General features: G+C 39.7%; 1 protein-coding gene across 1 annotated transcript in view; it reads left to right on the top strand.

Moving 5' to 3' along the window:
* LOC126481973 (adenylate cyclase type 2-like) overlaps window positions 1–26,787 on the top strand; it is a 515,598-nt gene that overhangs the window by 351,921 nt on the left and 136,890 nt on the right. Inside the window, exons 5-6 of the mRNA XM_050105938.1 lie at window positions 25,721–25,870; window positions 25,977–26,095. Of these exons, the coding sequence (XP_049961895.1) occupies window positions 25,721–25,870; window positions 25,977–26,095 (269 nt within the window). The remainder of the gene's footprint in view (window positions 1–25,720; window positions 25,871–25,976; window positions 26,096–26,787) is intronic.

Raw genomic sequence — 26,787 nt, 5'->3', positions numbered from 1 at the left:
CCAAGAGAGTTATATGATTCCCTGTAGAAACTAAGTTTTTATTTAATTCATCATCAATGCTCATAAAGTGATTGTTAGATACTGTACATATATCTGACTTATCAGTAACAGAAGTATTTTTGCTGCGAACTGACTTTATATCGTCGGCCTTGTGCTGCTGACCAGACACTTCCTTCACAACTGACCATAATGGTTTTAATTTTATCCTGTAAATTAGCTATTCTATTTGCGTACCACATAATCTTTGCCTTCCTAATAACATTTTAAACACCTTACAATACTGTTTGTAATGGGCTACTGTAGCCTGATAATGACTACTTCTAACATTTTAATATGATTCCCGCTTTGTTCTACACGATATCCTTATCCCACTAGTCAGCCACACATTCTGCCTTTTACTGCTAGTTTCTAATGCACCTTCATGTAAACAATTTTTAGTAACAAAAATGACAACGTTATTCATTGTGAACATTAATAAAACAAACCACAGGGACAGATTCCTGACTGAAAACAGAGGAAAAAGGTCCTATGAACATTTGCCTACAAACGGACGGTGTGCGTGCAACAACGACAACAAATGGTCCCGGAACACAGTACAAAACTGCATCGCGTCCATGTCATAACAGATGTTCAAAGTGGCCCCCATGGGATGCATTGTTATGCAGGATACACCTAATTATACTTTGGCTTCACAGATGAACATGATCAACAGATGTCAGAAACGTGAATAATTGCTACCATCTCACAATCGACGATGATGTACTTTGTGGTTCTCAGCGCCTTAGATGGATTACTGTATGATAAAATCAAAAACTTAATATATCATATCTCATTCATAATCCCACAAAATAGGTTTTTCTGTCGGTATAACTGTAATATGTATTGATGTCCGATGTCATTTCACTATGTAGTGAGTGAATCTGCATACCTGAGGAGTGTGCTACCGTCTACCGGGATTTATGCAAAGAGAATGGGGATAAAAGTCTGCTGCAGTGTGCTACACCTGGTGGCATTGATGTAAACTTTTGTTGAGTGGTAACGGTTAGCAGTGCACGCCGTGAACCGTGCACATTGTTTATGAAAACCTGTAGGTATTTAGCCTGTAAGGCAATTACGTCACGCCAGCTGCGCATGCGCAAAAAGTCTCTAAAATGTGCACAACTGAAAGTGTACTCACGATCCTGATGCCAAGTTTCACGGATTCTAGAGGAATACCAATGAAGTACAGTCCGGTAGATTTAGGGCCGTATATTTCAGATTACTGCTTTTACATTATATTTAACGGCGTTCACAGAAAAATAATCAGAACTCCGAAAGGTGTCAAAAGTTAGGGTGTTCACGTGCTCCTGCGCTCTTAACACAACAGCCGCCACTGCTGCGACCTCCCAGCACATTCGTATGTCTGAAAGGACCCATGACCACACAAACGCCCAAACAGGCTTGACAGCCGGCCGTTGGTGGCCGAGCGGTTCTAGGCGCTTCAGTCTGGAAGCGCGCGACCGCTACGATCGCAGGTTCGAATCCTGCCACGGGCATGGATGTGTGCGATGTCCTTGGGTTGGTTAGGTTTAAGTAGTTCTAAGTTCTAGGGGACTGATGACCTGAGATGTTAAGTCCTATAGTGCTCAGAGCCGTTTTGAACAAGGCTTGACATGTTATGTGATGTGGTTGATGTACTTGTAGTGGTATGGCCGTGCTGCCTCTTGATCGTTTCCATCTGCTTGACCATACACAGGCACCTTCCCAATTTGTTCCCGACATAATTACCGGACCATTCTGCTGCTTACAGTATGCTGCGTCAATCACACAGCCTGCAACATAGAAGGAACATACGGCACATGAGCAGAGGAACTGTCATTCGTCAGCACCATCTACCGTGCCAATGATGCATTTCCGGACACATGTTGTTAGGACCTTTTTTCCTCCATTTCCAATCGGGAATCCGCCCCTGCGGTTTGTCGGTTTTATTCATGTTCACATATTTTCCTTGAGCATCGAATGTGCAAAATACGGGGTGTCTAAAATGAATATCCGGGTTTTAAGACTTTGTAGAATTTATTACAGACAACTTACAATTGTAAATAACACATCAAATAAAGAGCAAATCAAACACTTTTTCTTAGAAGTGTTCAATGTGAGCACCATTCGTCACACAGCACACGTCGAGTCGATAGGTGAGTTCTTCCCAAACATTAACCAGTGTGTCTGGAGTAATTGTTGCAACAACTGCTTCAGTCCTATTTCTTAAGTCGTGTGGATCAGCTGGTAGCTGAGGTCCATACACATCCTTTATGAAGCCCCAAAGGTAAAATCGCACGGTGTCAGTTCGCTGGAACGTGGAGGCCATGCAAAACAAGTTCTGTCATCCGGCCCCTTGCGGACAATCCAGCAGTTGGGTGCATCATTTAACTAAGTGCATACTCAGTTATGCTTGTGCAGCGGCACACGATCTTGTTGCCAAATAAAGATCTGTGGAACAGCTTCTTCCAGTTGAGGGAAGAGTCATAGTTCTAGCACATCAACATAACAATCACTAGTAATAATTGCTTCTTTGAAAAAGAAAAGTCCATAAACTTTACATCGGGATACGGCACAAAAAACATTCGACTTACCAGAGACTCGTTGCAACTGTACCATATTGCGGAGATTTGCTGACCCGCCAAAAGAGCATGATACGGATTGCTGTGGATTTGAGTGATGAAATGAAATGACTGTGTTGCATTAATGGCCGGGAGGTCCCGTCTGTGGTTCTTTGGCCACCACGCGCAAGTCTTTCTATTTGGCACCACTTCGCTGATAAAGATGAGATGAAGTGATTGGGAGCCTCGGGTGAAGAAACTCTCCAACCTGGCAGGGAATTTAACCTGGGCCCCGCGATCTAGAGGTTAGACCTCTGTAGACTGTGGATTCAGGTGCACTATGAAGACAGACGACGATGGTTTTTTGAATGGCCTGCTACAGTTACACTTCGTGCAGTCGCATCTTCACTGTTGCGTTTGTCTTCTACAACTTTGCCTCCTGGTCTCTGACAGTACATCCAACCGTGTATCAACTTGGAGGGTGGGGTTCGCCCCTCCCATTTTTAATGTCTCAGGAAGCAAAATACGGTTTCTACCCTGTAAAGTTCACTTACTGTTAGACATGTGCATGTTCTACAAGCAGAGCCGGGATAAAGCTATGCTGTAACCAGCAAATATGCGATTAGTATTTTGGTTGAGAGTAATTTTTGCTTACAACTGAATTAAACTGTAGCATCCGTGTAAAGAAACGATCTGTCTACACTACACTACATTGTATCCTGCCTTGTCTTAAATTTCCGCGATGGAATAGAGGATATTGCAAATCGGAGTGGTTTGTGTCTTATACGTAGCTAGTTTACGAAGTAAAGAGAGAGTGTTATCTGCTACGACTGCATTGAGTCTATCAACACAGTTAGCAAGAGAAGACTACAGAAAGAAACCTTTTTTTTCGTAAAGAAGATTTCTGTAACTGGAAAAAAGCTGCAAAAAAGTCTCACTGAAAATCTATCGCAATTATTCAGTAACATGAAAACAGCACAACATGATAGGCCAAATTGTATGAAATGTGCTGACAGATCAGGAGAAAGATAGAACACTGAGTGGTCATGAAACGATGGCAGGAAACCTCATGACACTTCTCAAATAAAGGAGGAAAGACGCACCAGAACTGAAGAGCTGACTGAAGCGCTACGGCACGTGGTTGGCACCGGCGATACAAAACAAATTATTGATAGTTATAGTTCACATGAGACATTCTGCACCAAATAAAATATTCTCCATTTTACGGAATTACGGAAGATTCAACAATGGACATGGCTGGCCAGAAGCAGTTCACTCTTTGTGTACATTGCGTCGACTATTAGATGCTCGAACTAAAATAGCTTTTTCTGGGATTTATACACTCCGCCAGACTCCAAAGCATAAACACTGGCAACAACATACCATCCTTCTAAGACTCTCACTAGGAACTGAATTTCTGCGCCCTCGTTGTTACATTGGTACAGCTAACATATCCAGGCGGAACTAAGGTGTGAAGCAAATCCTTCAGGGCCGTTCAAAGAGATGTTACATCTACTGCAGCAAATACTGTTTGGCTATTGCGCTACAGGAAGTTTCAAGAAGCTGTGATTCATTGTGTGATGTCTTGGTAACTGCCAAAGACGTCTCAAATATAATTCTGGAAACAACAAAAAGGAAAAACGTCTACGTAGACGTGCTAACATCTGGTGTCGAAAGACGAAATCAAATCTGAAAGTTCTACGTTTGATACATCAATGTACCCGACCCGATGAGGTGTAAGTTTAAAAACTGGGAAACATTTGATGGAAAATTACGACTGGGCACAGAAAACAGTGACCGAAGTATTGACTACACAGAGCACTATTAGATACAAAAAGACGTTTAGTCCTGGGTGGCAAAGCGAAGCCGCTCGAAACGGTTAAAGACAGACGCTACTGAAATGTTTGGACTATATGAAGAACTTGTCCGATCTCTACAGAATCCAGATTGTAATGCAGTGGGAGTGAACCCTTCTATATCCGTTCTAAAAGCAGGACTTTGGAAATGTTTGATATCCTGTTAAAGAAAGCCTGAGATTATACCAGGAACCTAAATCTGAAAGAACCAAATATCTTACGGCAAAGATAAATACCAGTGAGACTGAAACAGAAAGAAACATTGCCTGCAGCTGACCTATTCTCATGAACGAAGATTTAAAAAAGGTGTGTTTGAAATTCCTGATCTCTTTCTGAATGAGACTGATTGAAGGTTCAAGTAAGAAGCTCTAAAGCGAGAGATGGCGGATACAAAGAAAAATTGTTTGTGCCATGCTTATAAACGAGGAAAATGGGAGCAACAACATGCAGAATAGAAAGGCAGCTACAGAACTCAAATTGCAGTCGAAGTTTTTATTGATGCACTAAGTAAAGATTTAAGTATTTGTACGACAATTGAAGGTAGTCGAAAGCCCGAAACGAGTATTGGTATAAATAAAAATACAAAAAAAATGGCTAGGCGTTGTATTTCTTAAAGTAAGGCCACATTAACCCTTCCTTGATGTTTCATAATGTGCTCTACCAACCGAGCCCTTCCTTTTGTTAAGTTGGATAATAAATTTTTCTCCCCGATTCATTAATTATACGAATTACGCATCAAATCTTCAACATTTCCCAGTAGTATTAGCATTTGTTTTCTCCTTGTCTGCACCGTTTATCGTCAACATTTCAGTTCCATTTACAGCTATAATCCAGACAACTTCAGTAACTCTTAAATTTGTATTGAGTGTTAAGATATCCCTCTATTTCATGGAATCTTTTTTTTCTTTATCGATCTGCATATTACATCCTTGCTAAATCTGCCAACATAAATAATTTTTTTCTCACAAACAGCAAAACCTGAGTACTATTTTCAGTGTCTCAGTTCCGAATCTAACTGCTTCAGTATCTTCTGACTCCTCTTGTACCTGAACTCTGTTTTCTTTACAAAGATAAACTTCCACTCCCTCTATATTCTTCTTCTTACCCTCTGAATTTCAAAGAGTGTACTGATGAAGCTTTCTCTAAGTCTACAAATGCTTCAAACGTAAACTATTTCTTAAAGTAAGTCGTAGGGACAGATTTGTCTCATATGTTCCTACGTTCTCCAGAATCCAAACTGATCTTATACAAGGTTGACTTCTGCCAGTCTTTCCATTCTTCTGAAAATTACTCGTGTCAGTGTTTTACATCCATGGTTCAAATGGCTCTGAGCACTATGGGACTTAACTTCTAAGGTCATCAGTCCCCTAGAACTTAGAACTACTTAAACCTAACTAACCTAAGGACATCACACACATCCATGCCCGAGGCAGGATTCGAACCTGCGACCGTAGCGGCCGCGCGGTTCCAGACTGTAGCGCCTTTAACCGCTTGGCCACCACGGCCGGCTTTACATCCATGATTTAGTAAACTGATGGTTCGTCAATATTCACCTCTGTCAGCGTCTGCCTTTTTTTGGACTGGGATTATTACATTCCTCCAAAGTTTGAGGGTGTTTCGCCATTCCCATACACCTCGCATACCAGGTGGAATGGTTTTCTCGTGACTAGTTTTCCCTGCAGGTCTTAATAATTCTAATGGAATGTCATCTACTCCAGGTGCCTATTTTCGACTTATAACTGTCAGTGTTCTGTCATCTTCTACTCGTAGTTTGGCGTCCCCATATCATCTGCTTCCTCTGATCTCGCCATAATAATGTCTTCAGTTATTTTCAAGGATTTATAATGGGCCCGCCTATTTGATCCTCTGCTGCCTTCACTGCTTTATCTCTCCCAGCTACTATTGTGTTTTCTTGTGTACTGCTTACCCTTATTTCTGCCAATCGTTGCCTACTGCCGCGTCGTAAACTTTCAACAGCCAGTGGTTCTTTTAATTCACCCAGGTCTCATACACTTATTTTCAAACCTTTCTGTAATTTCCTCAGCTTTTATCTACAGTTTATACCAATAAATTATGGTCAAAATCCAGATCTGCTACTGGTAATGTTTTGCAGTTTAAAATTTAGCTTCTAAATCTCTTTATCATCTTTTACTTTCTTGGTGTAACACGGAACGCTTGAGCTATGTCTCGTTTATCTGTGCTATTTCTAGCTGAGGTATCTGTTGTTGTTGTTGTGGTCTCCAGTCCTGAGACTGGTTTGATGCAGCTCTCCATGCTACTGTATCCTGTGCATGCTTCTTCATCTCCCAGTACTTACTGCAACCTACATCCTTCGGAATCTGCTTAGTGTATTCATCTATTGGTCTCCCTCTACGATTTTACCCTCCACGCTGCCCTCCAATACTAAATTGGTGAGCCCTTGATGCCTCAGAACATGTCCTACCAACCGATCCCTTCTTCTAGTCAAGTTGTGCCACAAACTCTTCTTCTCCCCAATCCTATTCAGTACCTCCTCATTAGTTATGTGATCTACCCATCTAATCTTCGGCATTCTTCTGTAGCACCACATTTCGAAAGCTTCTATTCTCTTCATGTCCAAACTATTTATCGTCCATGTTTCACTTCCATACATGGCTACACTCCATACAAATACTTTCAGTAACGACTTCCTGACACTTAAATCTATACTCGATGTTAACAAATTTCTCTTCTTCAGAAATGCTTTCCTTGCCATTTCCAGTCTACATTTTATATCCTCTCTACTTCGACCATCATCAGTTACTCGTATTTTGCTCCCTAGATAGCAAAACTCCCTTACTACTTTAAGTGTCTCATTTCCTAATCTGATTCCCTCAGCGTCACCCGACTTAATTCGACTACATTCCTTTATCCTCGTTTTGCTTCTGTTGGTGTTCATCTTATATCCTCATTTCAAGACACTATCCATTCCGTTCAACTGCTCTTTCAAGTCCTTTGCTGTCTCTGACAGAATTATAATGTCATCGGCAAACCTTAAAATTTTTATTTCTTCTCCGTGGATTTTAATACCTACTCCGAATTTTTCTTTTGTGTCCTTTACTGCTTGCTCATTATACAGATTGAACAACATCGAGGAGAGGCTACAACCCTGTCTCACTCCCTTCCCAACCACTGTTTCCCTTTCATATCCCTCGACTCTTATAACTGCCATCTGGTTTCTGTACAAATTGTAAATAGCATTTCGCTCCCTGTATTTTACGCCTGCCACCTTCAGAATTTGAAAGAGAGTATTCCAGTCAACATTGTCAAAAGTTTTCTCAAAGTCTACAAATGCTAGAAACGTAGGTTTGGCTTTTCTTAATCTAGCTTCTAAAATAAGTCGTAGGGTCAGTATTGCCTCACGTGTTCCCATATTTCTACGGAATCCAAATTGATCTTCCCCGAGGTCGGCTTCTACCAGTTTTTCCATTCGTCTGTAAAGAATTCGCGTTAGTATTTTGCATCTAGCTGAGCAGATTGTAGTGATACAGCGTACCTGTAATGCAAATTGTCCCAGAGCCAATATTACCCCAGGATCACGCACGATAAACTCAGTGATGTCACAATTGTTTCGACCATCTACTAATCTCCTGTGGTTTTCGAGCTGCATTGAAGTCTTAATACAGCAATGCCCATCACTTAAAAGCCTTCTTTAAAAATTACAAGAACTCATATTTCAGTGCAAATCAGTGAATGCATTGCTTCCACGGTTACGCCAATAACAATGTGATGTCGACTATGGAGGTCTCTGTAATAAGAGACGTAGGGACAAGCATATGTTTCTCCATTACTCATCGAAATAGAATTTCCAATGATGTATTAGTGACGTTCTGGAAGGTACCGACAGGGATGTGGAGCCATGCCAACTCCAGGGCCGTGTCCAGCTCCGCTAGGTTGTTCAGTTGAGGCTCCATAGCGCAAAAAGGCCAATCGAAGTGGTCCCACAGATTCTCGGTTGTGTTTTAACCCAGTGAGTTTGATGGCCAGGGAAGTATCATTAAGTCACCCTGCTGCTCTTCGAAACACACACGTACACTGTGAGCTGTGTGGCAAGTTACATTTTCCTGCCGGGCGCTGTGGCCGAGGCTCTAGGCGTTTCAGTCTGGAACCGCGCGACCGCTACGCTCGCAGGTTCGAATCCTGCCTCGGGCACTGATGTGTGTGATGTCCCTGGGTTAGCTAGGTTTAAGCAGTTCTAAGTTCTAGGGGACTGATGACCTCAGACGTTAAGTCCCATAGTGTTCAGAGTCATTTGAACCATTTTCCTGCTGGTAGATACCATCATGCCAGGGAAAAATGAACTACATGTAGGGGAGGATACGGTCCCCAACGATAGACGCATACTTGTGCTAAACCACTATGCCTTCCAGAAAGAAGAGATCACCACAGTAATGCCACCAAAACATTTACCAGGTCATCACGCTCGCCCCTCCAGCCTGCACCTATAACACCCCCTGTTTCCCGGGATTTGCGGAATTACAAGTTGAGAATGACCGTGAATTATGAATTTTGACCCGCGTCGGGATAAGGCATCCGAATCCGAAGTAAATAATGATTATTCCGCGGGAAACAGGAGACGTTGTAACTTGATCGTTATTGAATAAGTAATTCCATTCAATAACGATCGGTAAATGAAATAATGGAAATAATTTGGAAATAATTTTTTCCAGTGGAAATTTTGCCGAAAGAAATGATTAAGTTGTAAAAGCAAATAAAAAATCGGACGCCAGCTCTACTGATGAGCGACAGTAGTGTTAAGTACGTGAATAATTGTGTCAAAAATAAAGTTTACCAGTTTGTAGCGCAGCAGGTGGAACGGGAACTTTTACGTAAGTGGTGTGTCAGGCTGAGTCGTCATATAAAACAATGTCATAACAATCTAACTACACTTATTTTGTTCATAATTTGTCAGCCAAGTGCAATGCTGACAACACAGATAATTATCTACCGAGATTTTGAATAATGGACTGTCATTCTGTCTTTAAAATTAGGTACTTTGCACAGTTTAATCTACTGATAATGAAATATATTGCCAATAATTGATTAACTATGTTTTGACTGATAATAATTCATTAATTGTGCCAACCAATTTTATGTGACGTAGCATGTGAAAGTTGCTGAATTGGACGGGTTACTCCCGTAACTTAAATATCAGATCTGAAGATGGTTCTGAATGAACCGAAACCGGTCATATGAATAATAAAAAAATTTGCAATCAAGACGGATTTAAAGTAACATTATAAAATACGAAATGAAAATCGTAAGTGTAGGCCAATACAGCTTTACTTTTCAAAAGCTTTCATGCCATGTCTTAAGTTGTTTAATTAAACTGAATTATTATACTACAGATTAACATTAGGAGATTGGTATTTCTTTCTCATAGGAAGAAGAGATCGAACCTCTCTTACTGTGCAGGGATAGATATTCCTCAGTTCTTTTGTCCGTGATTATTCCTGATGCTCAGGTAGAGAGTAAGGGGAAACATGATACAGTAGAATGAGGTAAACGGACATAGAGACTGAACTGAAATACAGCAAGAAAATTATTTGATAGGATGCATCTTTCAAATTACTGCATCCAGCTATTAACAATGCATTCACGCACACAAAGGAATTAATGAATTCATAAAAGACAACAATTTGAACCGATTCTGCACAAAACAACACTTCTACACGATCAATCTGACTATTGCTTTATATTGCACTGTCAGAATGTGATACATCCTCTGAGAGTACGAACAAAATGCACAAGAGGCAAGCTCTGGCTGCTTTTTTCACAATTCTGATTTCATCGGCGTTTCCTGCCTCTCCTGGTGGAAAAAAACCATACCACTCAGCTTCTCTGTAGAACACAGCCTTGGTGGTTGGTAGTAAAGCCACACAGAATATACAAGGGTTGGACAAAAACCTGGGAACACCAAAAAACAACACATTACGAGGCCTCATACGTTGTAGGAAAGCCGTTGACGTTCGAAACAGCTTCCGCTCGTCTGAGAATGGACAAATACAAGTCCTGTATAGTTTTCAGGGGCATCTTATATCATTATTCCTGCAAAATAGTTGTAAGTTCAGGTAAGATGATGGAGGTGGATAGCGATTGAGCATCCCTCTCTCCAAAGTAGGACACAAAGACTCAATAATATTGATGTCTTGGGTGACTGTGGTGCCCAGGGATGATGCAACACTTCTTCGTCGTGCTCACAAAACTAGTCCTGGACGATGTAGCAGAGTGAGCAGGGCCCCTGTTGCCTTGGGACATACCATCATGGTTGAGGAACGAACATTGTACTACGGACCTGATGGGTCAAAATGGGTTCATAATGCTTGGCTGCAATGCGACCTTGCAGAGCGCCATGGAGCCTATGGAGCACCACAATATGGCTGCCCAAATCACTCACTCTTGGGACGTACACTCGGTCAGATGTTGGAACAGTGTAAAACAAGGCCTATTCAACCAAATGACTCTCTTCCATTGCTCCTTAGCCACGTAATGACTTTGGCGCCAGATTTTCCCGTTACAGGCATTTGCATCACTGATGAGAGGTTTTGGAATTCCTGCTTGCTCTGCAATTCTCTACTTATGTATTACTTCGGTGTTCACAGGGTTCGCAAGTGTGACATTCAGTTCTGCAGTGACTTTAGCAGCTGTCTATAGTCCTCTTATTTTTCGTCACGACCCCCTTCAATGGCCCTTTATCACGATCAATTAGATTAGATTAGATTTACTTTCATTCCAATTGATCCGTAGTGAGGAGGTCCTCCAGGATGTGGAACATGTCAGAAAAACAACAATATATGACAAATATTTACAACTAAAACAAATAAGCCAATGTAGCATTCCACAGGTCCCAAGTGGAATGATCGTCATTTTTTAATGAACACTATATGAAAGAGTCATTTTACAAATACTAATGCACTGAATTTAAAATAAAAAAGTTTTTCATTTATTTATAAGGTGCAGAAGTTAGATTGTACTTACACACACACACACACACACACACACACACAAATATATATATATATATATATATATATATATATATATATATATATATATATATATATATATATATATATTTACAATGAACACATTACTGCACTGAAATTGTGCAGGACTTATATTGTATATATATATATATATATATCAGTTGGTTTTACTGAGAAATTCATCAATGGAGTAGAAACAGTTGGCCACCAATAAATCCTTCAGGCTTCTCTTAAACTGAATTTCATTGGTAGTTAAGCTTTTTATGGCTGCTGGAAAGTTATTGAAAATGTGTGTTCCTGAATAATGCACACCTTTTGTACAAGACTAAGTGACTTTAAATCCTTGTGAAGATTATTCCTATTTCTAGTATTGATTCCATGAATTGAGCTGTTGGTTTGAAAAAGCGATATGTTTTTAATGACAAATTTCATCAAGGTTCAAATGGTTCAAATGGCTCTGAGCACTATGCGACTCAACTTCTCAGGTCATCAGTCGCCTAGAACTTAGAACTAATTAAACCTAACTAACCTAAGGACATCACACACATCCATGCCCGAGGCACGATTCGAACCTGCGACCATCGCGGTCGCTCGGCTCCAGACTGTAGCGCCTAGAACTGCACAACCATCCGGCCGGCATTTCATCAAGGAATAAATATATTGGGAAGCAGTAGTTCGTATCCCTCGTTCCCTAAACAGGCTTCTGCAGGATGTTCTTGAGTTCACACCACATATAACTCTTACTGTACGTTTTTGTGCTCAGAAAACTTTAGCTTGGCTTAATGAATTACCCCAGAAAAGAATCCCATATGACATTATGGAACGAAAATAAGCATAGTATGCCAGCTTTTTCATTTTTATGTCCCCTATGTCTGACAAAATTCGCATTGCAAACAGAGATTTGTTAAGACGCTTCAGCAGTTCTGTGGTGTGCTCCTCCCAGTTGAATTTATTATCAAGCTGTAATCCCAAGAATTTAACACTGTCCACTTCTTCTATCTTCTTGTCATCATATGATAAACATATTCTCGTGGGACACCCCTTACAAGTTCTGAACTGCATGTAGTGTGTTTTTTCAAAGTTTAGTGATGAAGAATTGGCTAGGAACCAGTGATTAATGTCCACAAATATTTTACTAGCTGATCTTTCTAAGACTACACTTGATTTGCTATTTATTGGAATGTTTGTATAATCGGCAAACAAAACGAACTTGGCATCTGGTAATGTTACTGATGAAAGATCATTGATCTACACGAGAAAAAGTAAGGGCCCCAAAATGGAACCTTGTGGGACCCCACATGTAGTTAGTTCCCTGTTGGATGATGCCTGATAGCTTGATACATGTCTCTTTCCTAATAATACCCTTTGTTTCCTGCCAGAGATATAAGATTTGAACCATTTTGCAGAATTTCCTGTTACACTATAATATTATAATTTACTTAAAAGGATATTATGATTTACACAGTCAAATGCCTTTGACAGATCACAAAATATACCAGTTGCCTGCAATTTTTTGTCTAATGAATTAAGCACATTTTCACTGTAAGTGTAGATAGCCTTCTCGATATCAGAACCTTTTAGAAATCCAAACTGTGACTTTGACAGTATGTTATTTGAGATACGATGGTTATAAAGCCGATTGTACATTACTTTTTCTAAAATTTTTCAGAATGCTGGCAACAGTGAAATTGGATGGAAATTTGATGCTATTTCTTTATCTCCCTTCTTAAACAGTGGCTTAACTTCAGCATATTTCAACCATTCAGGAAATATTCCACTGATAAATGACTGGTTACACAGATAGCTTAATATGTTACTTAGCTCAGAATCACATTCTTTAATTAACTTTGTTGATATTTCGTCATATCCACTAGATGTTTTTGATTTTAAAGATTTTATGATGAACATTATTTCTGCTGGGGTAGTGAGGGTCCAATTCATATTATGAGAGTTACTTGAAATGTCTGGTCTGAGGTATTCCATAACAGCATCTACTGAACCTGACAACCCCAAACACACTTTCGTCCATGTTGTGATTTACAGGATGATGATTTTCCGCCTTCCTGTGTGCTTCATCTACAAGGGTCATTCAATAATTAAAGAGACGAATTGGTCTGAGGAGAAAGCTGTAGTAGGGCAAGTTTAGTACTTTTATAGGTTTAAGTTGGCATCACTGGGATGAAGTCCTGATCAGCTGATATATCAACATTGTTTTGTTTATAACCTCAAAAACATATTTCAAGATGGCGAGTCCGCTTGAAACGTCCACATTAGTTGAACAACGTTCTGTCATTCGTTTTTTACTTGCTGAAGGCGAGAAACCAGTGAATATATACTGTAGAATATCTAAAGTTTATGGTGAAGGTTGTAAGAATGGTGCAAATTTTTACAAGTGGGTAGAGCAGTTCAAAAATGGTCGCGACTCAGTGACTGACGAAAACCTTCCTGGCCGACCAGATGCAGTTTCAACTCCCTCACTTGGGAGTCGAATTGATGACATTATTCGTACCGACCGTCGTGTGACTGTGGAAATGATAGTTGATAAGTTTCGAGTTAGTACTGGTACAGTTCATAACATTATGTGTAACAAGCTGAAATACTGCAAAACATGTGCAAGATGGGTCCCAAAGGAGTTGACGCGGCTACACAAGGAAACAAGTTTGAAAGTGTACACAGAGCTAAAGAAACGCTGTGGAAGAGAAGGTGAGCACTTTCTCAACAAAATTTTAACTTGTGATGAAACTTGGGTACACTATTATGAGCCAGAATCAAGAGGCAAAGTACGGAGTGGAAGCACACCAACTCACCTGTCAAGAAAAAATTCAAAACCCAAGCGTCAGCAGGAAAAGTCGTGTTGATGGTGTTTTGGGATGCTGAAGGTCCAGTTTTTTGTGATTATCTCGAAGAGCAGCGTACAACAAACAGCCAACACTACTCGGATTTGTAATTCTTCTCGGATTTGCTCCTCAGAGTTGTAACTCTACTCGGATTTGCTTTTACACGGAATGAAGCCAGCCATGAGAGAGAGACGCCATGGATCTTAGAGGAGAGGTGTGATTCTCCAGCAAGACAACGCACGTCCTCACATTCCTCAACTAAACCGTGTACCCAACGATAAAATGGGCTGGGAAGTACTGCCTCATCCCCCTTACAGTCCTGATTTAACACCTAGTGATTTCCATTTGTTTGGAGGCATTACTTGGGAAGAAGTTCCAGGACAACGAGGACGTGAAAAAGTTTGTGGGAAATTGGTTCAAACATCAAGATAAAGAGTTCTTTGCAGCCGGAATAAAAAACCTTGTAGCCCGTTTGAACAAGGGTGTATTCTCCGCCCTGCGAATTTTCCGTCCTGTGAAATTTCCGCCCAGAAAATGTCAAGGAATGGCCGACTAATCCCCTGGGGACACGATCTAGCATGCTCAAACCGTACGGTAATAGCCATACTACATGTTGTATGTAACAATTTCAGTGTTATTAGTTCTGATATGTATATGTTTTTACATAGAGAGTTCTTAATGATTAAAAGTAAAAAATATCATTAATTTATGCAGAAATTTGGTATAGAACACATACACATCGACGTTGCCCAAGTGGAGCACAAAATAAGTAAATAAATAAATAAACAAGTAAATTACAGTCAGGTTTTTGAAGGGCCATTTGTTGGCTGGTTCAATGCTGAAATTTGTTAAACTTACGTCAGAGAAGCACTTGATCCAAAGGACATGAAAGAAGGCGAAAAAATATTATAGTTCAAGAGTGCATTTGTAGATCATAAAAAAAACTGATGAGACTAACAAAAATTAAGAACCTATTAAGGAGGTGGTTCTTGATAAAACTGAAAGAATTAAAGAAAACGTAGAAAATCGTGCACGTAACTGTCGTGCAAAAGAAGACAGTGTGTTAGTTGAAGAAAGAGCAAATGAAGAAGAATCAAATGAAATTATTAGTAATGTTTTCTTTTCTCACATCTGTCAGTGACCTTTGCCTGTCTTGGAAATCTAACAGTTGAATCATCAAAATAGTAAGTGACAAAAAATTTAAAAACAAAAATTTGTTTAACAGGCAATGAGATAAAAAAAGCGTTAATTAACAGTTAACGTCTGACTCCTTCTATATCAGCCACAGCGTGAGAAAGTTTTTAGAACTTGGATGCCACATTCAACTACAAATCACAGTTTGTGCTATTCTTGTTCTAGTCTACCACAGGCAGCAGGCCGGTGTGGCCGAGCGGTTCTAGGCGCTACAGTCTGGAACCGCGCGACCGCTACGTCGCAGGTTCGAATCTTGCCTCGGGCATGGATTTGTGTGATGCCCTTAGGTTAGTTAGGTTTAAGTAGTTCTAAGTTCTAGGGGACTGATGACCTTAGAAGTTAAGTCCCATAGTGCTCAGAGCCATTTGAACCATTTTTTTTTTTTTTTTTTTTTTATACTACAGCCACGAGTTGGAACACAACGCATATAAATTTGTTAAAAGTTTTCAAGCGTGGTTGAATTTTAAACCTTAAAACTTAGAACAAGTCTGTTAACACAAATACCTTACCTAGACAGCACCTCAAACGGAAGAATGGTCCTATCGGAATTAGTAAACAAATAAATGATTTTGTGAGGATGGTAATTGGTGAGGATGACAGAAGTCCACGTTGGGTTCCAAAATACATAGCTAAAGCAGTGCGTAAACGTCAGTCAGAAGCAGAACAAAATGTTCGACGTGTAAGTAACAAAATAGGAAATTAATACGGTTCTGTGTGAACTCGAAATTGATCACGGCAAATATCGCCAAGTTATTCAATAACTTATTATTTAAATAGCTCAGGAGTATCATCTTTGCATCATTAGTGCGCGTCTTTCTAAAGTGAATGGGAACTCACAAAAAGCAAGTTTACATTCCAAAGATATGCTTAATTTTAGCTCAGTATATGATCATTCATCATTACAACCTAGAGAAAACCAATTTTGCATTTGGTGCTCATGTCACATCCACAGTTGTGGTCATTAGAGATTTAGATTTCGCTCAGATTGTTAGTTACGGGAGAGGTGGGGGTGGGGGGGAGGAAGCTAACAAGACCACTTTAAAGCCGGCCGGAGTGGCCTAGCGGTTCTAGGCGCTTCAGTCTGGTACCACGCGACCGCTACGATCGCAGGTTCGAATCCTGCCTCAGGCATGGACGTGTATGATGTCCTTAGTTAGGTTTAAGTAGTTCTAAGTTCTAGGGGACTGATGACCTCAGATGTTAAGTCCCATAGTGCTCAGAGCCATTTGAACCATTTTTGAACCACTTTAAGGAACCTTCACAGCATTTGCTTAAACAAGGAAAATCAAATAGAGCAGACTACCATTAGCTAACCTCGCTTGGTACGATAAACCACAAATAGACAGTAGATATAACAAAAATAAGACTTCACAGAGACTTCAGAATATTTCAGTACATAAAGAAGATTCGGTTCTTTTACAGCACCAGACAGCAGTCATTGTCAGTAGATATATTTTCATAAAAGTGCACTTATTAAATACACCAAAATATTAAGTGTAAATATGTTCACATACGTGTAGTGTAGCTTAATTGTAGCTGTTATTTTGTAAACACTACAGAGGCATGGGACTAGTGGCGCTTTGGGTTTAGATGCGTTAGCAATCACATACCTACACTTTTAAAAATAATCCGTTTCCCATCGTACTTTATCCAGGCTTCGGACTGGCTAAATGGCAAAAGTAATTTTATTGTCATTTAGGGTTGTTTAAAATCAGCTTATAAGCTTCGTCAAGTTTTTGTATCATTTTTACGTTTTTATTAGTATTTTTTTAAGATTGGTATTTACATTTCATATAATTTTTATTTATATGCATATTCTGATACACTATTTAGTCTAGTTTTTGAAGGCAGGAGCAAGCAAGCCCTTATCTTACCATCCTCCTCGTACTTTTTCAATATTTTCTCCAGCCTTTCATCCCGTTCCATGTACATTCTTTCTCATTAACATGCACGCTGAATTTTCTGCTTCTGTTTTCATGCAAGTAATTACATAACTAATTTTAGGATTTGGTTGGGAAACCATATTATTATTTTTGTCGTGCCAGCTCTCTACGGACTTAGTTGTTTGATGGAGCCGTTTGTAGCAGCTCCAAAGGCTGATAGCGTTTTCTTGATTTTCCATCCATCTCTCTACAAAATAGTCGAAAAAGTCAGAAAGCCTAGGAACATCCGGTGCCTGTGAACGTATCTCCAGCCAGCCATCACATACATCTTCAGGCCGTAGAAACGCCATCGTAGCACACATGCGAATTTGTTGTCTCACTTCTTCATTTTTTTTATATTCGCGAGCGGGTCCAATATCCTGTACTTTCCTCCAGAGAGACTTTCTCAAATGGAAATAGGATCCAAGCACTGAAGAAGTTGGTAACATATGTATAATTGCAGAAATCGCTGCTGACTCAAAATCTACAATCACACTTGCAGAGTTCCATTCTGGAATATTTTCCAGCACATTTCTGAAAAGTCGGATGTGTGTCTCTTTCCTTTTATTTGGCAATAATGCAAATGCCACTGGGTAAATATTAGTCTCATTTTTATTACTTCCAAAATCTGCATGAATTGTATATATATGTAAAAACTGTTTGCTACAGCACTTGAACGTGCCATCCATAAAAAAGTCTCGTTTACTTCTCAGAGCCTCTCTCCCTCCTCTTCCATAAAAAATTATTATCATGTCTCCTGATTTAACGTCGCTTACCAGGAAACTGCTGTCATTATTCATAGTTAATAGCTGTGCTTTAATTTCAATCTCTTCTCTTGTCTCTGGATCCCTCTCACTTCCCTGCGACTTTGCCCTTTGCCCGTATAACGTCCTCTTCGTTGTTCGGTGCTCTGGCATTTCTGTCACAAAGTCGTACCCTCGATTATGCAAGTTACCTAGCTCCTCTTAATAGATTTTGGAAACAGGCGTATTTTCCTCTCCTGCCCTCTTCTTTGCCTGATTCAGAGTCGTCTGTACTTCCAAACTTGCGTCATCCGGAGCTCCACACTGATGCTCGTGCGAAAAGAACACTGCAGAATCCTTGGTTTTAAGCTTTCCCCGGCAATGCTTCTCTTTCTGTTTTGAACAGCGCCAAATCACAGTCCCAGTTTCCTTCGTTTTCTTCACTGTGTAAGAATAACATTCATAGTGGCAACTACGCTTACCACGAATTGTCGTTGAAACTTCCATAACACAACTGCTAAGATGGTAATATCCAAGTGGCACGATGTGAAGTCTACGAAAACTAGAGCGATACTAGCAGGCAAACGGGACTGTGCGGGCGGAGTTCGGCCGAGTCCAGAGAACAGGTAGAGCAAGGTGATTAGGACGGTCCGACTGCAGGTAGGACGGGACACAATGGACGTCGTTGGGTGACTGTAGGAGGATACAAGACGACTTGGACAGGTGTTGTGATTGCTGTAAAGAATGGCAGCTAACTCTAAATATAGATAAATGTAAATTAATGCAGATGAATGGGAAAAAGGATCCTGTGATGTTTGAATACTCCATTAGAAGCGTAGCGCTTGACACAGTCACGTCGATTAAGTATTTGGGCATTGCAGAGCGACATGAAGTGGGACAAGCATGTAATGGCAGTTGCGAGGGAAGGCGGATAGTCGTCTTCGGTCCATAGGTAGAATTTTGGGAAGATGTGGTTCATCTGTAAAGGAGACCGCTTATAAAACACTAATACGACCTATTCTTGAGTACTGCTCGAGCGTTTGGGATCCCTATCAGGTCGGATTGAGGGAGGACATAGAACCATTTCAGAGGCGGGCTGCTAGATTTGTTACTGGTAGGTTTGATCATCACGCGAGTGTTACGGAAATGCTTCAGGAACTCGGGTGGGAGTCTGTGGAGGAAAGGAGGCGTTCTTTTCGTGAATCGCTACTGAGGAAATTTAGAGAACCAGCGTTTGAGGCTGACTGCAGTACAATTTTACTGCCGCCAACTTACATTTCGCGGAAAGACCACAAAGATGAGATAAGAGAGATTAGGGCTCGTACAGAGGCATATAGGCAGTCATTTTTCCCTCGTTCTGTTTGTGAGTGGAACAGGGAGAGAAGATGCTAGTTGTAGTACGAGGTACCCTCCGCCACGCACTGTATGGTGGATTGCGGAGTATGTATGTAGATGTAGATGTAGACACATATACGAGGAGGAGAGTTCGCACATTTCTACTGGGGCGGAAAGTTCGCAGGGCAGAGAATTCGTACATTCGTAACAAGTGCGTAAATGTTCAAGGGGATTATGTTGAAAAGTAGAAAAAGTATTGTTTGGTAAAAATAAATGCTTTTTTCTCCAGACCATTTTGTCTCTTTAATTATTGAATGAGCCTCGTATTTTCGATACAGTGCCTCTTGAAACACGAAACACTTCGGCTCCCTTGGTTACAGAAGCACCCATCATATGAGCACCTGTTCGTTGCGACTCACCCAGCTCTGACATAAAACATTCACAACTACACAGAACACCGTTCTGACCAAGGCTGACGGCTGCTACACATTGAGGACACTGCACAGGTGCCGTTCTTGGTCAAATACAACAGCGAAACCTGCAGGCTTGGCTATCGTCTGCATGCATTTCTCGAGGTGTTTCCATGTTTGTTATCCAACCCCTGTACCTTCCTAAGGTGCCTCTCTTGTGAAGAAATCTCTGTTTAACGGACTGGCTCTGAATAATTGAACTGGGATCAACGTAATTGTTCTTTGTAATGATCGACTCCATGTGTAAAAAAAATCATCTCCTCCTGAAAAGAAAAAATTAACTGAAATTGGCCCAGAAAAAGGTTCATTTAATGCTCTCCATGTAAAGGAGCAATTAGCAGAAAATGAACTGGAAGGAGATCGTTTTTGGTTCCGGAGTAATGTGGGATACTGACCCTACAATTTACCTGAAACAATTAATTTTAAAAAGGCAAACTTACATTTATAGCATTTCTTGATTCAGAGGAGGCATTTTACAGTGTTAATTGGTATAAACTTGTTACAATTTTGGCAGAATATGCATGAAGAGAAAAGCTATCAACAATTTGTACAGAAACAGAATGCAGTTATAACAGTCGAAGGACATCAAAGGGAGGCAGTAGTTTAAAAGAAAGTGAGACGTAGATGTAGACTGTCCCCTATGATAGTCAGTCTAAACATTTGGTATGGAGTTAACAAAACAAGGAGAAGTTCGAAAAGGAAATAAAGTACAGGAAGAAAATAAGTAAAAACTCAACGTTTTCCGATGGTAATGTAATTCTGTCAAACAGCAAAAAGACTTGGATGACTAACTGAATGGAATGGAGAGCATCTAGAAAAGACGTTATAAGATGAACATCAACAAAAGAGAAACGAGTGCATTGGAGTGCAATAAAATTAACTTAACCGATGTTGACGGAAGATCAGGAAATGAGAAACTGGAAGTCTTGAACGAGTTTTCCTATTTGAGGTGTAAAATAAGCGATGATGGTAGACATAAACAGGATATAATATGCAGAGCTGCAAAAGCTAGAAAAATTTTTGTGAAAAAGAGACATTATTATTAACATCTGAATAAAGCGTTTGTTAGAGTTCTGAGGCATCGGTGATGGTCAGAAGTCTGTCTTACAAATTACTGAATAAGAAACTGATCTTATCGGTTTAGGAAACCTGTTGTCATCCTATCTAGCTTAACTACTTAGTGCAAGACATTAACAGATTCTGAGTCGGTGCTGCGGCGTAGCACAGCCATTATGTCAACAAAGCAGCAGTGGGTGGCTGGCGATACTGTTCTCACAAGTGATGCGACGCACAGAACTGCTGAATGATCATCCAGTTTTGGTAGCTCTTCTACACGATCCATCACAAACGTGCATAGATGATCGAGAACATCCGTATCCCGTCTCCAAGGCTTACTACACTTTCCTCCATAATGGTATAACGACGGTATAGATGAACGAAAAAACATATGAAACAAGAGTAGCTAGACCGGTCTCGTCGACACTACAGTTCAGAGTTATCTATCAGGAGTTGGCAAATAGCGCCCCGCTAAAGGTTTTCGTGTGGACCACCAAGACAGTTAGAATGTTTATGTAACAATTTATATCTTTTCTGAAAAGCAAAGTTAACTAACACATGTAAACATTTTAAAGGGTGTGGCCGCCAAACTAAGGCTACGGTCACACTGGTTACGATATCGGTGGATTCCCCCGATGACCGACATCGACCGGAGATGGCTGATCTTTTCAAATCAGTACGCCACTGCATGCGCGATCATGTTATGGCCGATCTTAAGGCCTGAACATACAGACTTCTGACAACAGTCGGTGGAATTCAAAACAGTTTGTTTTCTTCGGTCAAATCGACCGACGTTCTCGCACACGAAATATGGACTGTGAGAAACTGTTAAGTTTAGTCCAAGAAAGAGTGAGTTTGTGGCATCCTGTGGGTGAAAACATCATAATCGGGATATAATTTGGAATCTATGGACTGAAATCGCAGGTTTACTGGAAACCTCAAATAGGCAAAATCTTTATTGGAAATTTTAATCGTGGATTATAACTTCAAAACACAGTTTGTTTAAGTGAAAAGGATTGCGTATCATATATGCTTATAGCTACTGTACTGGATCTTTTTTGTGGTAGGATGTCATAAGTTGTCTACAAATTATTATTACTGCTTACTGGCGTTTTATGCCAGTAGGGTAGAGGTGCTGTTAATAAATGGTTTGCAAATGTGGTGAACGGTATGTATTTCCACTTTTAACTGTTTTACGTTTTCAGAGTATCTTATGCTACACTTTATGCTTGTCTTTCACTCGGGTGCCAAATGACAGTCATTGAGGGTTAATTGACGTGCATCTGCACAACTTCAAATAGATGCAGTGAAACAGTGTTTATAACTTGCTTTTCAAGGTTACCACGATTTTATCACGAGTATGTAACACAACGTTTCTCCCGTCATCTCATACATTCGTAAAACTCGTCTTTTAATTTCGATAACTGAGGATAGAGTGTACAGTACTCACCACTTTCTTTACCAGACTGGAAAGCTCATTCACATCCATTTGGCGTCTCTTTAACAGCAGAAGCTGCTATCCTCGTATCCAAGCACAGAGGCGTCGTGGCATCCACCTCATTCTAAGAGGTTAAAATCTAACCTACTTCATACTTTGTATATATTCTAATCTAACTTCCTTGACGCTGCCAAAAACCGGGGCGTGACCACTCGGTCGGCGTGACCACTCCGTCGGCGATGTTGTCGGGCGACTTCTGGTGACGGTGTCTGACAACCATTGCCGGAGCCACTGTGAACACCGCTTATTGCCTATCCCTGATCTAAATGATATGCACAGAGCTGTAAGCACAGTCTCGCCACAACTGGAAGCTGATATCATCTTTGTGCACCGAAAACATAAACCTGCTTCAAATGCAATTCTATTTAACAGAATCTATTGTAAATGAAACGAAGTACTAAATAATCCAGAAAAGGTGACAACTGTTATTTCAAGGCATAGCTGCAACACTTGAGCAATAACAATCTTTTCCATGCGATTTAAGATTTTTGTGTAATTCCACAGCAGAAGTGAAATGGTACGTGTTTAACCCATTCAATGCCATGATCCCCATTTGGGGGATTCGTCTTTGTAACAGAAATTTTGCAATTCTAATAATGCTGACAGTGAATGCTACCTATTCCTATTGTTGTCCAGACCTTTTTCGAGTGCTTGCATTGAAATTTCGTCAGTTAACACTTTTATTTGTGTGAAGAAGCTACATTTTTCAGCGTTACGAGAGTTACACATTTTCAAAACAGCATAAGTTATATTATTATGTAAATAACTTCCAGTATCTGTGTACAGGCATGTTCTGTAATGGTTTGAGATGTTTATCGATCATTTATTTCAAAGACTTATTTCATTTCTGCATGACACCTGTCTGACCTTCGATCCACATTTGGTGCTCATGGCAGTTTCCATGTAAAACTTTATTTTGGTTTTATTTGTTCCTCATGCACAATGTGTCGCTATGAAGCACTTTCTATGAGGGATATGGGAAGAAATTGTAAATGACCCAAACTTCATGGCCTCTTTTGGTGATGATGGTGATGTGAATGAGACCACTGACATTGTCGAGCTCCCTCCAGATCATGTGAAGATATCGAAGAAAATATATTTGAAAATACTGTTCCATCTCAAGTGCCAGGTTCCTTGGAAATTCATGCCAATGGAGAAAAGGGAAATAAGGAACATGCAGGCCAATGAAAGAAGAAAGTGAAAGTTGTTATCACTTCTAATTCGACAACAGAAGATGCGATTTACTCTAAAACCTATCCTGATACAACAGAAATTGAACAGCGGAAATCCAGTTTGGTGGCAGCACCAAAAGGAAAATCTGCTGTTGAGTGCTTTGAAGAATTTTTTGATGAACAGGTATTGAACTTGACTGTAAGTGAAAGTGCCCAATATGCTACACAGAACAATAATCGCAACTGTGGATGCATAAAAAAGTTCATAGATATACTACTCTTCACTGGATACCATGCTCTTCCATAGGAAAAGGTATACTGGAATGGAGATGAGGGCCTTGACATAAAGTGTGTACGACAGTGTAAGAGTTGCAACAGATATCTGGATATAAAGCGCCACCTTCATTTCAATAACAACATATGTCTGAACAGAATCCCACTCGACAAAAGGGATAAACTTTTTAAAATTTGTCTGTTGATGGATTTACTGAATAATAATTTCAGGAAATTTTAAGTTTTTTCCGACAGACTGAGCATTGATAAGCAAATGATACAATATTATGGACACCATTACCTAAAACTGTTCATTCATGGGAGACCAGTGAGATTTGGGTTCAAACAATGGGCCATGTGCTGTTCTCAAAGTGGTTTCTGTTACCATATGTCAGTCTATGAAGGAAAAACGGAGGATACAAGTGATGTTTCAGTTCTGGGACTTAGCATATCAGTTGTGTTGAATACGATTTCTTTTCTGCAGACACCTGAACTTCACAAAGTATGTTTTTCATAACTTTTTCACGATCTTCCGTTTGATAAAGGAGCTCTCAGAAATGAGACTAGGAGCAACTGGAATTGTCCTTAACTGCCCAATAGAATCGGAGAACAGCATGAAGAAGTAACGAAGAGGAGCGTATGACTGTAGGTTTGACAAGAATACAGAGATAATGGCAGTAATATGGAAGGATAACAATTGTGTAAAGCTCTTGCCCAACCATGAGACAGTGCATCCAGTAAGCCAAGTAAAGAAATGGAGCAAAGCTGAGAACAAAGAAGTGCGAGTTCCACAGCCAAGAATGATTTCAGAATACAAAAATCATATGGGAGGTGTGGACAAAGGGATTGAAATGTTCAGAAAGATCGTGTAATAATTCGAGGTAAGAAATGTTACTTCCCATTGTTCAGCAATGCATTAGATGTAGCGTTGGTCAACATGCACATCATCTACTGCCTCTCGAATAAAAATATTCCATTGCTTCAATTCCAGAGGATGGTGACAAGGGCATATCTTGTTCAATCATCTCTGCTTCTGATCCGAAAAGGGCAGGAAGTCCATCATACCCACAATCATCCCCTCCACATGTTCCAATTGAGCTCAGAACTTCCGGAAATGGACACATGATTCAATGCCCAACAATATGGAATCAAAGAAAGCGAGCAATTTGCAAGAAAAATGTGAGGAAACAGTGTTCTGTGTGCAATATGGAACTCCATATTGATTGTTTTTATTTCTGGCACAAAAAATAAAAGAAAATGTAAAAAGAGAGTGGCTTGTGTCGTGTCCCCTTTTGGGGATCGATTGAAATAAATCATTTATTTCAAGATTATTGCATTTTTTATTTTATATTCCTTTTCCACATCTCTATGTCAGTCACGCAACACAGAAATAAATGTAGATCAAAGAAAAAATTGGTACTTAATGAGTTAATTGAGTCAAGAACAGTGAGGAAATTGTTCAGATTGCTTACATTTTATTTGCAAAACACATTAGTCTGTGCAAATTGACAGATCTGGGAATTGTAATTTTTTTGTTTTTAATCTGCTCTGCTTCAAGTCTCAACACAAGACACACTCAGTACAACCTTAACACACAATCCTCATAGGACTACAATCACATTTAGTGTCTATACTGAGGCATTAACATCTTACGCTAGAATCTGTGATGTCATACTTTCAGTTTTCCAAATTGTACAGTTGCCTATGATGACAAGTCATTTATATTAATATTCTGTTAGGCCACATTCTGAGATAAAAGAAATGTAATTAAATTGTTTCAGGTCGCTACAGAAGTCATCTACATGGCCTGCATAAATCTCATAGGAATATTCTTTCGATTGCTCAATGAGATAGCCATTCGGAGGACATTTCTGGATCACCGTGCAAACATCGAGACAACATTCAAACTACAATTTGAGAAAAGTCAAGAGGTGAGTTGTTGAACACTATTAATCATCGAAGGATTGTCAACAGAAGTTTACCCTTTAATTTCCAAATATGACTGATTTATGATTGGTTTTTATTTCAAACTTTCAGGAACATCTGATGCTTAGCATTCTACCAAGGCATATCGTAGATGTAGTAAAGGAAGACATATGGAGTATTTTTCAACACATTAAGCTCAATCAGTCACCACTGAAGAAGAAGCCTTTCAGGTAGACATCTGGTTCAAAATCTTAATTTTATTTATGCTATAACTCTATAGAACTAATGAGTATTTGGCATAGTAGGAGTGTAAGGGTTGAAAATTTTGTTAAATTTTATTATTTTTTAATAAAATAATTGCAGTATGAACAATAACTGTAAAATATTTCGAGCACATAAGATGAACCATTTTCATCATAAAGTGGAGAAAAAAAATTTTGTCTTCTTCTTTCGATAAAAATGATTAATGTTGCTAGTTTCCATAATGATAATGCTGTGCTTATATTGCTTCACTCTCTTTCTGCCCATTTGGCCCTGCATAATTAGATATCCACCCCACAACATAAGAAATATTTTTCATTCTTGTCATCAATGAATTCCTGCCATATGTGATCTATTTTTGTTATAACTAATATATTTCTGTTTATGCCCAAGCAACATTAAATATTCTTTTTACTCTGTGCTCTCTAGTTTATTTTGTTACTTCGTAACAATGAACAAAAGTATCTTCTTTTTAATCACTGAAATCTACTCTCTGCATCTGGAAACGGTTTATTTGCTTATATATTTTTGGTTATTTCCAGGATGATGACCTACATAGTTATTTCACAAAAGTTGATAATCAAAGTTTGCCATTTTTTTTCCTATAGGAAATTACATTGTTTTGAGTGTGTGACTCATGCCTTCATGCACTATTCTTTGT

This window comes from Schistocerca serialis, chromosome 5, assembly GCF_023864345.2.
Source record: "Schistocerca serialis cubense isolate TAMUIC-IGC-003099 chromosome 5, iqSchSeri2.2, whole genome shotgun sequence".
Lineage (NCBI taxonomy): Eukaryota > Metazoa > Arthropoda > Insecta > Orthoptera > Acrididae > Schistocerca > Schistocerca serialis.
The sequence above is the reverse complement of the archived record's forward strand: the minus strand, read 5'-3'. Positions and strand labels throughout refer to the sequence as shown.